The 18,452-nt window shown below is 37.1% G+C and overlaps 1 protein-coding gene across 1 annotated transcript in view; it reads left to right on the top strand.

Annotated features, from left to right (window-relative positions):
- The first annotated feature begins 603 nt into the window (after nucleotides 1–603).
- Nucleotides 604–18,452, top strand: part of CACNA2D1 (calcium voltage-gated channel auxiliary subunit alpha2delta 1) — a 361,282-nt gene continuing 343,433 nt past the window's right edge. Inside the window, exon 1 of the mRNA XM_053943262.1 lies at nucleotides 604–865. Within this exon, the coding sequence (XP_053799237.1) occupies nucleotides 771–865 (95 nt within the window). The 5' untranslated portion in view covers nucleotides 604–770. The remainder of the gene's footprint in view (nucleotides 866–18,452) is intronic.

Genomic DNA, 18,452 nt, shown 5'->3' with positions numbered 1-18,452 from the left:
GACTGGTGGCACACGGGCCGCGTGCGGCTGCTGCTGCCGCCGAGAAGGGAGGAGGGGGCTGGAATTAAAATAAGGCACGAAGCGGTTTTAAAAATAGCGTGCGGGCTGCGCGGGGCGGGGCGGGGCGGCGGCAGCGCGGCCCCGGGGCGGCCCGGCCGGGAGTTCCCGGGCGCCTTGTATGGAGCGCGGCCGCCGCAGGGCCCGGCGCCCGCCCCCGCTGCTCGCCCCGACTTTCCCCGCTGCCGGCAGGGAAGGCAGGAGCCGGCAGAGATCTGCCCGTCTCCAACTCTATCGCCTGCTTCCCTCCTCTTCTTTCAGGAGCCGCCACCCCGCCTGCCTCTCTCCTCCTCTTTCTGCTCTGCAATCAGTGGAATAAATCAGGGAAGGACGCGCGCACACACACGCAGAGTAGGATCTGTTACAAAAGTAGCGCTGATGGCGGCGGATCAGATGAAGCTGGAGCTGCTGCTGGAGTAGCAGAGAGTGGAGTATCTCTCGCTCGCTCTCTTTTCTGTGTTTCGCCTCTTCCCCCACTCCACCCACAGATCTCCATCGTTTCTCCTCCTCCTCCTCCTCCCCACCCTCGGCCGCGCTCCCGCTTTTCCGCGCATCTCTGGGCTGCGCCTCCTGCAAGGGGGCGGGTGGGGGGAGCGGAGGAGGCTTTAAAGAACCACGGCCCCCCCCGCACCGCCACACACGATAATTGAATTTATTATTATTATTGCCGTCTCGCCGACTTGGGGAAGGGGGATCGATCTTCGATCAGGAAGATGGCTGCTGGCTGGCTTCTGGTCTTTAGCCTGACACTTTTCCAGTCCGTGGTGATGAACCACTCCTCGGAGGGACCCTTCCCCTCGGCCACCACGTAAGTCCCAGCGGGGTCCGGGGGTCTGGGGCGGGGGCACGGCCGGGGCGGGGGCGCTCCTTGGCGCCAGGGACAGCGACAATACAAAGGGAAATCAAGTTAGACCGGGCGGAAAGTGAAGGTCGGGGAAAATTGTAGGTTTTCGGCAGCTTTTGCTTAGAAGAGTCAGGGTAGCTGAAGGTCCCGCCGGGGCGGTCGCCGGCAGGGGGAAGCTCCGGTGACCGCCGGCGGCGGGACTTTTGAGGTAAAGGTTTCGCCTAGGAATCCCGCTCCGGAGCGGCTCCCAAATATACCCCGTCAGGTCATCCCTGTCGAGAAGAAAGTTTCGAGTTACACAGAGTCCGCCCCTTCCTCCCACAGAGGTTATTCCAGCCTGGATGGAGTTACAACATTGTTTATAAAAAAAAAAAAAAAACCTGAAAACTTTGGCAATTTTCTCGAAATCCACACGGGAGGCGGATTTCGTTGCCTTTCCGCGGCCGGCATGGGAAGCGGGGCAGGCGGGCATGGCTGGGAGTTCCGAGCCCGGGCTCCGGCTCCCTCCTGCCTGGCCAGGCTCCAGCGCACCCGCGGGGGCTCGGGGCTGCGGTGGGTCCGCGGGTGCGCACGCGTGGGTCCCGCCGGGGGGGCTTTCGCACGCTTAAAGCCACGCAGCTGAAGAAGTGTTTTCTTCAGCCTTGGCCTTGCACATCGTTACTTCTCAGAAATATCTTCGCGAGAGCTGAAGGATGCTCGCGGTGCACGCAGCTCGGTGCCTTGCCTGGCCCTGAGATAGAAATCTTTAAAGCGCTGCAGAATTATTAGCATGAAAGTGTTGCCCAGAGCAGTGCAAAGATCAAATAATAATGATGCAATAAAAGAAAGGCAAAAGGAAAGGCAATACATATTGAAGATTCGCCTACAGATAGGAAAAAAAAATCCACGACAAAGCACTATGTGATCGTGTTTTCTTCCTTTTTCTTCTCTCTCACCTCATTATATTTATATTCTTTTTGTTTGGTTGGTTTTTTGAAGCACTTACCTTAGTTCTCGAATCTGGGTTACAGCTACCAGTAGGTAACTTTTAAGTGGATGACTCACTTTAATGCATTTTACATAAGAAAAAGAGTGCTAATGGTAGTCTTTCCTTATTGTTTAACACTGGGTAGAATTTATTGGTGTCGTTCATCCTGGGCAGAAGGATGCCTTGCAGTAATTACCAGCAATGCTTTTTCACCAATTAGTACTGCTGGTAGGTTGTTGTAATTGGATTCAGTTCTGAGTATCGGTTCCATTATGAAAGACTCAAAGAGATGCTCGCACTGTTAAATGAAAGGACCACAAAGATAAGTGTGGAAAAACCACTTAGTATTTTCTAAGTTGAATAAATACAGTCTTCCACTGTAGGCAAAATTGCCTTTTAAAACATACTCGTGTTGAAGTTTATAAATATGTGCCATGTAGAAGCAAGTGTAGCAAAATACAAACGCAGGGCTTTTTAATTCATTGTTTTCTTGTGTTTCTCCCATATTTACGTTTTCTCACTGAGCTGATAAGGTTATCATACACAACTAATTACAATTTATCTTCTATGTGGATTTTTCTGGGTTTAAAAGAGAAAGAAAAATGGAACCCAGTGAAATCATATAAAAAGAATATTTTTTTTTTCAAATAGAAGTCCAGATTGCTTTTTAACATAAGAACATGTGATATTCTTTTAAAACTGGTTTTGTCTCCCCATCTTTTTTTGCTAATTTCCTCCTGAATTTACCTTTATTGACAATAATGATAATAGAAATTGACAACAGTGAAACATATAACTTTAATTATAAATATACCTATAATAAAGTAATTCAGAATGTTAGTCATCAACATTTCCATGTTCTGCACAATCTACTTGCTGTTTGCTCTCTTTTTTTTTTCTCATTGTTATTCCATTGAAATATTACAGAAACAATCTATAGTGACTGTGCATCCCTCACAGTACTGTTTCCCCTTTGAAATGGCATCAAAGTGCAAGTAAGGCTTAGTTTGTTTAGAAGGCAGCACACAACAGGTTGATGCAGGGAGAGCTGCTTAGCAAAAAAGTAATGATGTAACAGGTGAAGGAGAAAACAATTTTTCTAATCTTTTTTAAGACTTGACAGCAGTGTTTTATTTCTTACTAAAATTACAAATGGGGAAGAACAAAGAGAAGTGACGCAAATGCTCTTAATGTAAAAGATATTATATATTAAGAATATTAAAAATAGGAATAAAAAAAAGCAAACAGGAGAGGAGAATAAAGGAAAGAAAGGATATGAATAATTGAAGAACTGGAAGTTTGCTGATATTATGTGATTAGCTACCTGTTTTCTCCCAATTATTTTCAGTCTCTTTTTTCTCTTAGTGAAAAAGTTGGTCTGAGGAAGTAGGATTTCTTAGCTGTGTTGTGTGAAAAATATGCATATTCAGGGATATAGAGTATATGGTTTCTTCAACAACTCATTAGTGTACAATCACTTTTCCTTCAGTCATCTGTTTCTTCTACATTAATAAATATTTTAACATGTGCTTTTACTAAAACATTCAGAAGTCCCTATCACAAATATAACAACATAGAAGCATGTAGTATTCTTAACAAGAAATGCTGAAGGTTTATGCAATGCCTGTGTGATAGACTCTCAGTAATTTGATTAGTTTTAATTCTCTGATAAGGTAAAAAGGCCCTGATATGTTTACAAAGCAAAATATAGGGAATTTCAGGTGCAGGTTTTTGTTGTATGAAATGGTAGCATTAATTTTTCATTGAAAATCTGAGCAGGTGGTATTGAATTCCTTGATTCCAGTGTTGAAATATTTCACTGCAAATATTGAAAACTATCCTTTAATAAACTATTAAAATACAGTAGTAATTGTGTCTTGAATTGAGCCATAAGGCTTAGCTGCTGATTGATGCATTTTTCATTCCATTTAAATGTATCATATGAATTGTGTCATGTGTTAGGGATCTGTTTGTTGGTACAAGATACCATGTTCTTATTTTTAACACAGCAACTCCAAGTCCTTTAATTATACCTGCAGCACAGCAGATACTTTGCACTTAGATGAGAATATTGTATATAGTACTCCTGGCACTATAACCACTACTGCTATCACAGTATGCAAAGCACTTCTTTGTTGTAGCCATATATATTTATATATTTATTATCAGTACAGACTTCAGAAAAAACATATTGTTAAATATACAAGGTTTGTATGTTGTCTGAAAAGGATAGCAGAGTTTATTTCTCTTCTTTTCTCCACACTGCATCAAGACAGATAGTCTTAAGTATATCTTGTAATTCCTAAGTATCCTTTTGGCACAGCATGTATTGATATTGTTACTGATAGTAAGTAATGTACTACATAAAGATACACATTCTCCTTTCTGATAGTAAACCTGTTTGTACTGATTAAAAAAAAAAAAAAAAAAATGAAGCATATTTTATTTTTTTATAAAGCTGTGGATGAAATGTTTCAAAATCAATGGGACTATTTCTGCAATTACTGCATCACTGTGGATATACATTAATGTCTTTTCTTTTTATCCCCCCTCTAATTTTCCTCTTCTACTCCTTTTCTCTCTTTCTTTTAGTTTTTAACATTTTTTCCTCCTCAGTCACTTGTTCTGTATGCATGTATTACATTAAATATAAAATTCAAGACAGATCTGCCACTTACATACATTGGTGGATAAAGATAATTTAAGATAAAAATAGTATACATATGAACATATATCTATATGTATGCAGACAGGACATTTTTAGAAAAGAAATTGTGTATTCTCATTTTTTACTTGCATGAATCATCTTTACTGTTTTGGTGTCATTAGGACGACTCAGGGAAGTCTGTATTGAGTCATATGAATTAGGGCTTGCACAGCTGGGACATTCATATTTTTGGCTTCCTCACATGGACCTAATAAGTGTAGGTCCTGCTGAGAGTGTGGCTGGGCTTGGTCTCAGCATCATTTTTTTATGGCACCAGTGACCAAAGGTAGATAGATGACATTTATGAAGTTTTCTTTTCATCTGTTTCTACTGTCAGACTTAGGGATTTTGAGACCTCTCATATGCATAAAATCCCATTTATAGCTTATAGTCTGTGATAGAAGAATGCCAGTTTAGCTGCTGATGTTAATTAGAAAAGACTGCTGTATTAATGGATTATAAAATATGAGGCTCATTCTCATTTTAAAATTGTTTTTTTTTCTCAACCTATGTAAAAATATTCACTATTAGGAAAAAAATAAAGTACTGAAGTATACCTTCATATCAGTGAATTGGAAGGAGAGCCAAAAGATGTAATCTACTTAGAGTCAGGGAAGTGCAATATCACCTCTTAATGTTTTCTCAGCACATGTCTAAATGCTGAGCATTATGCAAGATGCTTAAACCCACTGATATTTTAAAGAGTGTTGTTCCAATCCATTCTTCTAGTGGAAACATACTTAGAATTAGTGTGAAACAGCTTGTTGATTGGTGGTGTTTATTTTGATGTTTTGGTGGGATTTTTTTTTGATTGTGTGGTGTTTTGGTTTTTTTTTTTTCCATTTTTAATGTCCTTGTAAGTATGGTGATGATAAATTTGGATCCACAAAGCATTTTTCTGTTTTACATATTTTATGATGTAAATTGTGAATGGGCAATTTCTTTGTTTGTTTCCCTCCTAGGTATTTATGCTGGAGCCTCAGAATGAACAAATTCTATAGATTTACATTTTACTAAGTATGAAAATTCAGCTGAAAACATCAAAATAGATACTAATAATAAAAGATGAAATTTCATTGAAATAAATCAGCATTATAGAGGTTCTTGCCATCTTTCATTTTGCAGTGATGCTATTTTCAGAACTGCATTGCTCATACCCTGCAAAATTATTTTATCCAAGAATTCAGCTGCTAGAAAGAGAGCTGGAGCTTGGCAGCACATTAGCCTGAAATGTATTCATTGTTAAATAGACGGCCTGTTGTACAGATCTTAAAAATATTTATCTAACAAAGCACTTTAAATTGATGGAAGCATGGTCAAGTTCTTACTGTTTTAATGTTTTTTAACAAAGAAACAACCCAGACTCTGGTTGCCCACTGGTAACTGACATGGTTGTGCCTTGATCCTTTCTTACCTTCTGTGAGAATCCCGTATCCAAGGTAGTGTTATCTTCTAGACCAATATTTGACTTAAACCTCTGTGAGATAGGGATTGCAGTTTAGAAGCATTTTTGTAGAGAAAAATGACTCATTCTCTGTGTTACTGACCACAGTAGAAGTAGAATTGAGCCCCAGACTGTTTTGTGCTTCTTTGAAGCAGTACCTGGGCTTTTGATCCCCTATGCTCAAGCTGCATGTTGTGTTTAGAGTGCTCATGGAGACCTTTGTGACAAAAGGTGATACTTTCGATGGCAGAAAATTTTGTTTTCTAATGCCTTGTTAACAAATTTACTTCAATAGAAGAAAAAAATTGCCAGAAAACAACCCCGGAATAAAATTAGTGGATCATAGCTACAATTTGGTAAAGGAAGACACCATAATTAATGGTGTTTAATTTAATAATTAATTAAATATTAAACATATTTTACAGATGCTGAATCAGACTTCTTGATAGAAAGAATTACAGCTCAGTGTCCTTAGTGTTCTGGTAAAAAAAAAAAAAAAACAAAAAAAAACCAAAAACAAAACAAAAAAAACCCAAAAAAACCCCAAAAAACCCCCAAAAAAACCCAAAAAAAAAAAAAAAACAAAAAAAAACCCAAAACAAAACAGAGCTAGCACCTTGAAAATGCACAGAAAACAAGAAGTACAACACAATAACTGCATTTGTGCCCCCAGCCCTGGTCAGCACCTGTGTGTTCTGTCTTAGATCGCTCTTGGCCCATTCCTGCATCAGTTTTTTCATTCCCCCTACAGCTGGTGCAAGACAGGTATCAATGAATACTTAAATGATTTGCATTTGAGATTGCAGTTCTGATTTATCTCTCTTGCAGATTATATTAAAGAGCCTGATCCCACTCAACTTCCCTCAAACATGCGTAGGACAATTCTCTGTTCTGTAGGATCAGACCAAGAGCTGAGTTTTGTATCGGTTGTGCCATTGCCTACTGTAGCAAATTGGTCATTGCTTTTAGGGGGAGTTATGATTCTTCTTTCCCTCCTGATTTCCAGTAGTAAAGTGAAGTGGATTGAATATTGTTTACAGGATATGATTTTTATGTTACGCAGTATGCTGTGAAAATACATAACACTGGTAGTGAAATTACTATCAATTGCAATTCTACTTCAGTAATGTTCATGGGTTGTATATTCTCAGTTTAGGGCCAGACTGTGCTCCTTGTACCCTGGAATGAAGAAGTCCCATAGATACTTTCAGAGAAATCTGTGCAAGAGTGAAGATTTTCAAAATACACTTCAGCACTTTTTAATAGCTAAAATTAATGGCATGTGCCTACAGCTATTCAGCTCAAGAGGGGTTTTTCTTTTCCTCCTCACCAAACTAATTTTTTACCTACTCGGCTTCTAAGCAAACTCAGTGTTTCACACCTTCCTTTCATCCTTCCTTCCAAACTTAGTAAGTTTTCAGGGTGAAATGTAAAATAGACCCTGTTTCACAACCACCCTGGGACAAGATATAGTGCACTGTTTAAGAATGCCACACTAATGATGGCTGGGTGAGGACCATGGTTTTTGCTTGTGTCCATCCTTACAACACCTTTCTCTGCATGGCAACAGTAAACTGATGACAAAGAGTGAATTTCTCTTCCTTGTATCATTTTTTCCTATTTATTTACAAAGTTTCTAACAAGTTTATGAAAATGATTGACATTATTTTGCATCAACAAATCAGCAAGCTTTTGCAGTTAATTACAGTAATTCAAAATCAGACTTTTTTTTAATCTGAGGCAGGCCTGAAATAACCATAGAATGTGAATGTGAAGTTGTAGTATTGCTGACTATTATAAAAAGTGATTTATTGGATTTTCAGCCTCTTTAAATTGCATTCTCACTCTCATTTGAGAGCTGGGTAGGATAAGAACTATAGTCTGATTTTGTAACAGATATTTGACATACTGATTTAAGAATTTTCCTTTTTTGAAATTTCCTTTGTTTCTCCACGACCATGAATGTTCATCCAGAAACGCAGAAAGATTATTTTTTTTAAAATGTGTCCTATTGATCATATGAACTGAGAATAATTTTTGCACAGCCTTTATTAGATGTAACATGGAGGTACATAATAGATTAGATTTTTCTCTACATAAAATGCTTCAGTTGAAATCTGTGAGCAAAGTCTCAATTGTATTCATTATAATAAAATCTGATTCATTTTTGGCCTGATTTGAGAAGTAAGAACACAAAGGAGTTGCTGAGTCCACAGTCTAGTTTTTGTAGCAATCAGATGATAAATTATATGTGAATTATTTAAAAGAGAAAAGCTAGACTTGATTCATCCAAACAATATTTGAACTGAAATGTTCCTATTTTCCCTGTGCATGTCCTCACTAGACTGGTCATGAAGGTCTCGAAGCTTAAAATGTTCCCCAGTGATGTTTCTCCTTATTTTTACTCAGATTTTTATTATATTTTGATAGCATGGACTAAATATTCTTCCAGGTAGGCATAAAAATAAGGTTACAAAAGATCTGTGGCTAAGGGTGGTGGCAATATTAAAACCTAAATCAAGTCATGTCACTGTTCCAAATTGTCACTATTAATACCGTGCTGCATTTTTCTTTATACACTAAAGTAGTCTTAAACAAACCAGTAAAAGGGAAGTTTTCTTAATTCTTGAAATGAGCAGAAATTTGCCACACTAGGTGTATGTTGACTCTTGATTAGAAATTCCAACCTTTTTTATAGGAGGGAACTGAGTCATGGGAGCTGTTCTGTCAAAGATTATTGAAGTGAAACATTTTGCAGTCTGAAATGGATGAATTGTTACAACAATTGTGTAATCAACACTGCATGACAGTAAAAAGTAATGAAAAAGAGATGACAGGAAGTATGAATTACAATATTAGGGTTCTTATTATTCCTTCCCTGAGTCTTACAGGTCACTCTTGCACATGTAAATCCAATGTCCCATGAGACCAGTCAAAATGGTGAGGGCTAAGTACAACAGTCCACTAAAACACAACTTTTAATTAATGATATTCTGATATGTACTAGTGTTGAGGAAAATGGTTTATTTTGTAAATGGCTAAAGCCTCACAGAAATAATTTTTCCCAGTGTGGATTGGATTAGTCTATTTGGTAGAAGTCTTGTGGATCCTAAATATGGCCCTATACTGGGAGGCAATGCTCTTTACTTGGGGAATGTTCTGCCCTTAAAACTGTTTTGTGAGCTTAATCCAGTAATGTGGAGCTTTCTCATGCAGATGTGAATGCAGAGGTTCCTTTTTTTTTTTTTTTTTTTTTTTTTTTTTTTAGTATATAGCAGTTTTCTTGCAGTTGTTTTAAGTAGAATAAAATATAATACTTAATATACTATTTGTTGGTAAGTAGAGTAGTTTCTGCAGAGCTTATTGAGCATCCATTTTTTCTGTTAGCCTCACTTGTAATTTTAATATTTTTACGTATGAGCGTAACAAGTTCTTTAGATTTCTTTTCAAAGACAGGTCAAAGTGAAGAATAATCCATGTAGGGATGGAAACTAATTGAGCAATGAACCTTCTTGCATCCTCATCTTCTGCTGAAAGAATCCCATGTTAGGTTGGTTAGCTCTGTGTGTGTAGGTTGGTTAGCTGTGTGTGTGTTTCTTAATACAGGAAGTATTTCTTGATCTGAGACTTTTCTTAGAGATGAATTCAGTGGCACCAATTTTGGAAAAAAAAAAAAAAAAAGAGGCAGGATACACTATTTAATCACAAATATTCTTATTTTTTTCTATGATGTACATCCTGAATTGTGTGTACCATGGCTGAGCTTTTTATCACTAAACACCTCTCTTTAGTATTATCCGCCTCGCTTTTTCTGTCTTGCCTTATTTCTCAAATTTTGTATCTTGGATTTCAATATTAATTTCTCTCAGTAAAGTAGGAAACTTCAGTATCTTACCATTTAGTCAGACAAGGCTTTATTGTCAAGATTAATTTGTTAACTAATGCCTCTAAAGCCTTCTGTAGTTGAAAAGTGTTGTTAAGCTGTTAAGCCTAATTTATTAAGATGCGTGTTTGCTATATTCCCACTTTACCTCAGAAACTTGCATGGCCAATCCTTTCCTGGATGGATGATACCTCTGGTTTACCTGGTTCTCAAGGTGTTTTTTTTTTAATAGAATCTTTGTAGGAAAGTTACCATAATATCTGCTTCTTTTGGTAACTTGTGATCTGGAGATCTGGAAGAAGTTAATCTCCACGATCTGTGCTTCTTGGATGTACACAGATTGCAAAACATAAGCTTAACAGCATTTTTAGAAACTAACAGGAGTCAGCAAAAATCTGCAGACAGTATCGTGAAGAGAAGCCAGCATGTGACTCATGCCTGCACCGCACACTCGTTGCGCTCCTTTGCCAGTCATGCCAATTCCTTTCCACTGTGGAGATCACTGGGAGCTGTGGATCCTGGGATTTTCTGAAATTTCTACTGTGAATATTTCATAGTTGAAAAAGAGACAATAGAAACAATAAAACAAGGGCTTGTGGCACGAGCTCCTTAAAGTGATCTGTTGCTTCTTTCGCAGCATAAGGCTGCTGCTGGTTTTATTCCATTTCTAAAATGGGAATGACACCCAAATTGTCATCCTGCTTGAGTCAATGTGTTTAATAAAGCAAGATGTCCTGTTTCTATAAGAAAGATGGTAAGAAAAGTGCACACTTTTTTCTAGCATACAGACTAGTAGCAGTAAGATGATCATCAGTAATCACTAATTACCTGGTAATCACCAAGACTCTTAAGATTTCAAGCAGGAGTAACATAGTTTTAAATGCAATTACTTTTGTTTACTGCAGCCAGCAATAGCAATAGAAATGTAGTTCTTACCAATTTTTTTCTTATTTACCAAGCCACTTTTGCTGTCTTAGCATCTTCTTGATTAGATTTTTTTATCTGTTGTCAACGTATTTTAGATTATGTGGTAGGCATATGAGCTGGAAGAGAATCACTAATATGTGCAGGAACATATCTTAAGGAGATTTCACTGTAATATACACACGGGGAACAGGTTTGTGGTAATTGAAGGCAGAATCTGGTCTCTTTTGACTGATTAGAAATACATGAGGGATCTGTGCATGACTAAGAATATGTCTAGGATATACTCTAAATGCCTTTGGAAATGCTTGGGTACCCAATTTCATCCTTCTTTCCACCAGTGTAATTTCAGCATAATGAATATCAGTCCTGTATCATTTAAATCCTGAGTGCAAGGATGAATCCACATAAAATAATTTCTGATTAAACACATATAGGTTTCATTGCAACAAAATGAGTCATCACTGTCAAGGCCTGATTTTGAAAATTACATAAAATAAAATGTAATACATGGTTTTATTAGGCTTTACAGAGGGGAATATTATGATATCCCAGGGAAACCATGTGTGATATCAGATGTGGTCATTTATTCTCCTTTTAAATGATAAGCTCTGACACCCCTTCATTGTCTGTGCCCTACTGAGCAACTGTCCACGTGAAAAAGAAGTTCTTAATGTGCTAGAAGACACTGAAAAATGTTACCCCAGATTAGGAAGAAACATGATTTTATTAAATGAAAATGTGGAATTGTAAGGAAAAATACTTTCTTTTTCAAAGTACTGCAATGTCTAGTAATGTGCAGGGTTGCTTTAAGTGGCTTTCATTAATGTACTTTTTTTGTAGTTTTGTTTTTGCTTTTTTTTTTTCTTCTTAATTAGTTCTAGAGCTTAATTTGGAATGGTAGAAACAATAGGAGTAATTTAATTTAACCTCTCATTATGCACAATCAAGTAATTAATTCATCTTTGGGTATGATGTCTTGAGGTTTTGGGTAATTAGAATTAAAACCAGCAAGAAATGTACAGACCAACTTTGCATTTGTTTCCATTGAAGCTGGATTTACTCTGAAAGATGATATTGATGCTTTATGGGGACATGAGGTGAAATTCTGATATGATAGCTGCTTTGCTATTAGGAGCACCTGGCCAGTGTCTTAACTTCTATATATGCTCCTTGTGTAGATACACTCTCTCAAAATTAGGATTGAAAGCACCCATCACTTCCTTGCATGGATGGTGAGAGTTTTGGTTAACAAATGACCATAAAGAATATTGTAGTGGATGGAACAAAAATTTGCTTGCAGGTATTTTGCTGATAGCATTTTTTCCTTTCATAAGTCCATTTATTGATAGAATAAAGTACTTTTATGGCCTGCAAGGTAGTCTTAGATGAACATGCTCAGTTATTCTTTTAGGTATCCATGCTTCTACAAACACTTCATGTATTCATTAGTGATGCTTTCAACATTGCAAATACAGGTTAAACATTGATGATTAAATATTTTGTTCCACACATCTCATTAACTGAGGCTCTATTTCTTTTTAGTGAAGAGTGTTCTACTGAACAATTGTCCCGTTGCTCTCTGTGGGAATAATGTGCTTATAGAATAAAATGATGATTAATATTTTAAAAAATCCTTTAGAAAAACTTCTCAAAAAAGATAAAAGTAAGTTATCCAGTTATAAAGATTAAACACTTTAAAACTAGGAATAGCAAGACAAGAAACTGCCTTAAGACTTAAATTGTTTTCCTTATAATATCTTCATTGTGATCCTGTCTTCAGTTACAAAGCCAACTGTATTTTTTTTTTCTGGAAACACCTTTCATTGAGAATATTACTCAAAATGCAAGCCCACTGTAAAACTGGTGGATTTTGTAGATAATCTTGGTAAAGCTGCAAAGGACATACCTTGTCTTTTGTAATGTAAAACTAGTAATAGTTGCCACTACATGGAGAGAGTGTAGGAGCATCTGCCTTTGGGAATTGAAAGTAAACTATTAGCCAAAGCTATTCTCTGAACCCAAAAGCTATGATAGAGATATCCTATTCAAAGAGATATTTTGAGGTGTTTGGATTATTTTGTATCGCTAGGACCTTGTTTCACTGCTGAAAGAGAGAGTGCTGGTTGCTGCCATGTTTTTTATGATGTGTGACTTCAGTAATTGGTACAGACTCTCACTGGGCAGGAATTATTTTTTAGCTGGAATTTTTCCTGAAAATTAGCAAACAGGAAGAATCAGCAAGATACTAGAGAAATACTCGCTGTTCTAGTTACCTACATCGTTGAAAAAAAATCAAACTTCTTCTGTGTCTGGCTCTGTATTTTAATTGTGCAGTGATTTTTTGAGCAACCATCCAAATGTAACCAATTTCAATATTTCACGTTAGATTTCTTGTGTACCACATCCAGATTTCCTACACTGATACTAAGGGATGTGTATTTGGATAGAACTTACTCAAGGCTTTCTTAATGGCCAAAAGTTCACCTTCAAACAAGAATCATCTGGAATATCACTCAAAGACTGCTTAAAATAAAGCAGTTCTTCCATACTTATAATGAAACCTTCCTACAGTGTCTGCAAAGTAATAAATTAAACCAATTTTTTTCATAATAGAAATCCCCCCAAAAAACAAAGATAAAAACCCAGCAAAAAACCCCACTAAACTTGAAGTATTTTACATGTGTTTTACTCCAATGTTCTTAAACAAATCTTTGGTAGGCAAATCTAGGCTGCATGAGGTACACAGTTTTGTTTGTTGCTGTGAAATAGTTTCTATTTCAACAGTAATTTAGATAGATTCACTTTGTGGTTTGTTACTATGTGATTTGACACAGACAAACACTCTCCATGCAACATTTCTTTCACCTGGGAAAATTGGATAATGAACTAATGAAGGTTTTCTTGGCTCAAAATGCTGTCTGTTTTCAGAGCATAGCAATTACACAATCTTTTTAGCACTCAATGTCTATCTAAACAAAATCAATATAAAAATAAGGGCTATTTACAGTGAAGTATCATTATTTTACATTGTTTGGATAGTTCTCTGAGAGTCTGAAATGATATTGAAATTATACAGTAAAGAAAAAAAATCTCAGAAGCTTTAAAGTCAGCAATCTAAAGACCATCTGATTTTTCTCTCAGCTCAAGTAATTCACCACTAATTGTCCACCTCTGTACAAATGTAATACTTATCATTGCTGCTTACCTTTTCTTTTTAGAAGAAAAGCTCAATTCTATGCATCTCAAATCTAGACTTGATTTGAATTTACATGGTTTCAAAGTTGTAAATTGGACTGGATTAAAGCTTCCAAACCATTTTTTTACAATAATACAACAGTTTTGAGGTCTGTTTCTTTTTTATTCTTACCCATTTTTCTCCTTCATCAGTGAATTCTTCAAAGGGGCATAGAGAATTGCTTGTACAATTGTTTGTAATATGCTGTGTAAGTGCTGTTACATTTTTTATTATTACATATCAAAGCAGAATATAGGGCTGAATCCTTATTGCTATTAAAATTATGAAGGTATATTCAGGCTATCAGCTACTTCATAGACTTTAGCCTCCAAGTTAAGGTAAGGAAAATTCAGATTAAATACACAAAATGCCTTGACATTACAACTAAGTATCTTGTGGATCCATTCTCTAAAAGCTGTCGTGGTGCTTCTGAAATGTTAAGCTTCTAAATTTGTACTGAAGAGAAATCTGAAAGAGCAAAATCTCTCTTCTGTATTACTTAGGAGCTGGACAGTACTTTTTCCATATCCCAACTTTTTTATTTTCAACTGGTGTATTTTTAAAAAGGAAGAAACTAAAAACCTTTTCATTTGAAAGTTCACTTAAAAGGTATGGAATGGTGTCATAATATGAGATGAAATAAAATACTTATACTGAAGTCCTTCAGATTTTTTTATCAAATACTGAACTATCTACTTGATCTGAAGAATTGATCTGATTACTAAATGATGCTGATAAAGCATATTCCCTGGAAACATTTCAGGTCAGCTGGGACAGGGCTCTGTGCAACCTGATGTACTTAAAGACGTCGCTGCTCATTCTAGGCAGTTGGATTAGATGACCTTAAAAGTTCCTTTTGACCCAGACTATTCTATTTTTTTTTTTTTACATTATTTCTGAATTCTTCTTTTAGTAGAAGATTTGTGAATTATTTTAAAGGTTTCTATAGATGTTATCTTTGTTGCCAGTCTACTCCAGAGAAGCACGGTGATGCTGACTCACTTTTGTCTTAGTATCTTTTAATGATATTAAACTTGACCTTTTCCATTCTCATGCCATGGAACAAAATGATGCTAAAGCTCCATGGAAATGGTCTGGACCCCCTGTTTTCTAAGTGGTGGTAAAAAATATCAAAAATTCATAGAAATGATCTACAGAATAGAATCTGTTGCATCATTTTTTATATCTCTCGTGCATTTCTGGATCTGTTCTCTAATATGGCTGAATATGTTGTGTATGATTCAGTTAGACATGTGTGAATGAAGTGTGTCAGCCTAGGTGATTGAGTGTTCCTATGTACACATCTCAAACAGCAGCACTGCACTCACCATGTACATGTATCTCTGTTCTAATTAACACAATGCTTGAAACCTCCAAACAAAACCAGCAGTCCCTGTATCACTACTTGATACAATGTATCAAGATTATGTGTGAGAGAAACTTATGAGAATGAGGCAGAGATCCTTATACAGAAGGTTTTTCAGGGAAATAACATCCGTAGTAATGATAAAGCAATATATTTTATGTCTCCTGAGGGTTTTCCCTAATAATACATGCAGGGGAATAAGTAATGGCAGGGGTAATGTTGTGTGTGCACCTCCAACATTATGCAAGACAGCCAAGTTCTTCTATAATTTTTCTTTCTCCTCTGTGTTCATTGCAATTATCAATATAGGAGGGAGATGGCTTAGTACCCAGGAGAATGGTATAATGTCTGTCATAGATGACTCCATTAGTGACAGGTAGGACAGAGCAGTAGTTTGCCCAGTATTTACTACAATGCTCTTAGAGCTTTGTGAATGTGCATTGTCACCCTTTAGGACTTCATAAAACTTCATAGATCTCTCTCATAGCATTGCTATGCTGCAGTTGTTTTTGCATGTGAATATTTCTGAACGGTCAGGCTGTGCAACAGATAGGAAGAAAATATTTGTAGGACTGGGCACAGCTAATTTCTTAAAGGAGCTACATTATTGTTTACAGTACATCTAGTATGGACCCATTTTGTCTTCAGACTGTGATCAGTAAAAAAGGCTTAAATTTCTGTATCTCAGTTTCAATGAAAAGTGGATAACTGTTCAGGCTCACATCCTATGTATGAGTACACTGAGATCCATTGCTTTGGATGGGAGTAGCATGGGATATGTTGTAACTGCTGATACATGTTTTGTTGTATTTCTCTGTGCTGGCAGTACTATTGAGACTATACAGCAGTATCATACTTCCCCATTATGAAGTATGGGATAACTAGTAGAATATTCTTAACTGCAAAATTACAAAAGATTAAATATTAATCTGCATGACCTCCAAGGGAAAAAAAAAACCAAAAAGCTCAAAGAAAACTTTTAAAAAATTTATAATGTACTTCAAACCTAAATTTATAAAGTCCTATTATAAGCAGCTAGTGACTGTGTGACCTTAGATGTATGGCATGGTTATCTCTGCCTCTGCTAATTGGTCTGCCCCACACGTCATTGCCACTCTGCACCATGCCAGGCACCATGACGTGCCCTTGCTCTGAATTCTGTTTTCCCCCAAGTATTGAATAATTTAATCCTCTGTCTTGTAAACTTTGGAGAAAATGCTTGGATGTAGATAGCAAAATTCATGTTGATACCAGCAAAACCATAATTTTTACCCTATACAGTTTGAAATTATTCCTGTGGTGTGACATTAAGGTACACAGAACTACGTACATGTGTGTGGATCATACACACATTTCCTCTGTGAGCCTTTAGCTCTTTGTTGAGCTGAATGCAAGTTCATTATCTTCCATGTGTTTTTATATTCATTTGCCTCTTGCCTCTGTGTAATTGAAGTTATTACCTACATAAAGATTAGTTAAGTACACTTAGCAGATAAGTGTAACTACTGAATAGTGGTTAAAAGTACTACTAGTGGTAGGCAAATAATTAGGGTTACTTATGAGAAGATTCAGAGGTATTTCTGCAATTGCTTCCTATGCTGTGTGTCAAAACTGAGACATCCACATTTAGAAGTATTTAACATTTTTCATGAGGACTGAGCATTTTCTCACACTCATGCACTGACATTAATTTTTAACAAATAAATATGGATTTAATCTGCTACTGATGGGAAAAAAAGGCTTTTCCATTTATTTTCTGAGAAAATAATAGTTACTGAAGCATAAATTAAGCTTGGCCAGCAATAGATATAGTTTGTTGAGCACTGGGGAATACTTAAAGCCATTTGGCTTCCTTTTTCCAAAGAAGAATGCAGGCTGAATCAGATATTTTTAAAAGGTTACCAGGCTTGTTATGAGTCAGGGAAGGTGGAGTGATGTTTGGTTTCTTTGTTTAGGAATTGCCATGTAGCATTTAGAAAGGGATATATGTGTAAAAATAGCATGATTTTCTCTGTTTCTCAGCAATGCTATTTCTTTATCCCTTATCTGTATAAACCCAAATATTTCTGTTTACTGGAAGAACAAAAATTTGAAAGGAGTGGTGCATCTCAGGTGGGAGGAAAGTAGCATCCATGTGTTGAAAGCAAGTTCCTGCTACAGCTGGAAGGATGCTCTTCCATTTGAAATGCAGTACTGTTGGTCTGTTAAAACAAAGAAAGGGATCTGAAACCTTTGCAATAGAATTGTTTTATTAATTAGTTGCATAGTGTTATTTAAAGAAACCTACTTGATTTTTCTTCTGTTACATTCACGTATGTACCTATGATTCATCAATTTAGAAAGAAGTGCAGTCAGATTAGCTGAGGAAGAGCAGGATTCAGGCAGATGCCAATCAGAGCTGGAAAGCCCATTTCCAGTGACATTGCTAAGCACAGGGATGGATACTTGCTGGAGCTCACTTTGGAATGCAAATGTTGCTGCAAAGGCTTCGGGGTTTTGGCTAAGGAGCAGCAGGGAAAGGGATCCACCTGAGGAGCCCAGGTTTGACACAGTTGGATTGCATCCAGCTTGGAGTATTACTGCCTTCCTGTAGAAGCTGGAGTTGCTGATAGCTAATGAGGTCTGTACCCTGTTCAGAGTGCTTGCTGACAGCATGTCACAGAGCAGTGGTGTAATATAAATAACAAGATTTTGCTCTGTTTTCTTTATTGCGCTTTGTTTCTTATATTTTTAGCTGCTTGCTGCAAGAGATGGGTCTCTGGATTGCTTGCTCTGGTGCACACACTTTCTTTTTCGCTGGCTGTCTCTCTCTGTCTCTTGACAGGTGTAAGGAGGATCCTAAATATAGAAGCCACCCGTCAGTTGGCTTCAGCAATCAGCAAGCCCAGATTTAGTATTTCTCTTAACCAGCTGAGCTCCAGAAAGGTGTTTCTTTCAAACATTTATCAATTTATTCCACTGCATGCTTTCTCCAAAATGATTAAAAAACCTAATTATTCTACAGCATGAAGAATACTATTAG

The sequence above is a fragment of the Vidua chalybeata genome, chromosome 5 (genome assembly GCF_026979565.1).
Source record: "Vidua chalybeata isolate OUT-0048 chromosome 5, bVidCha1 merged haplotype, whole genome shotgun sequence".
Taxonomy (NCBI): Eukaryota; Metazoa; Chordata; class Aves; order Passeriformes; family Viduidae; genus Vidua; species Vidua chalybeata.
Note: the sequence above shows the minus strand (reverse complement) of the source record. Positions and strands in the feature narration are given on the sequence as shown.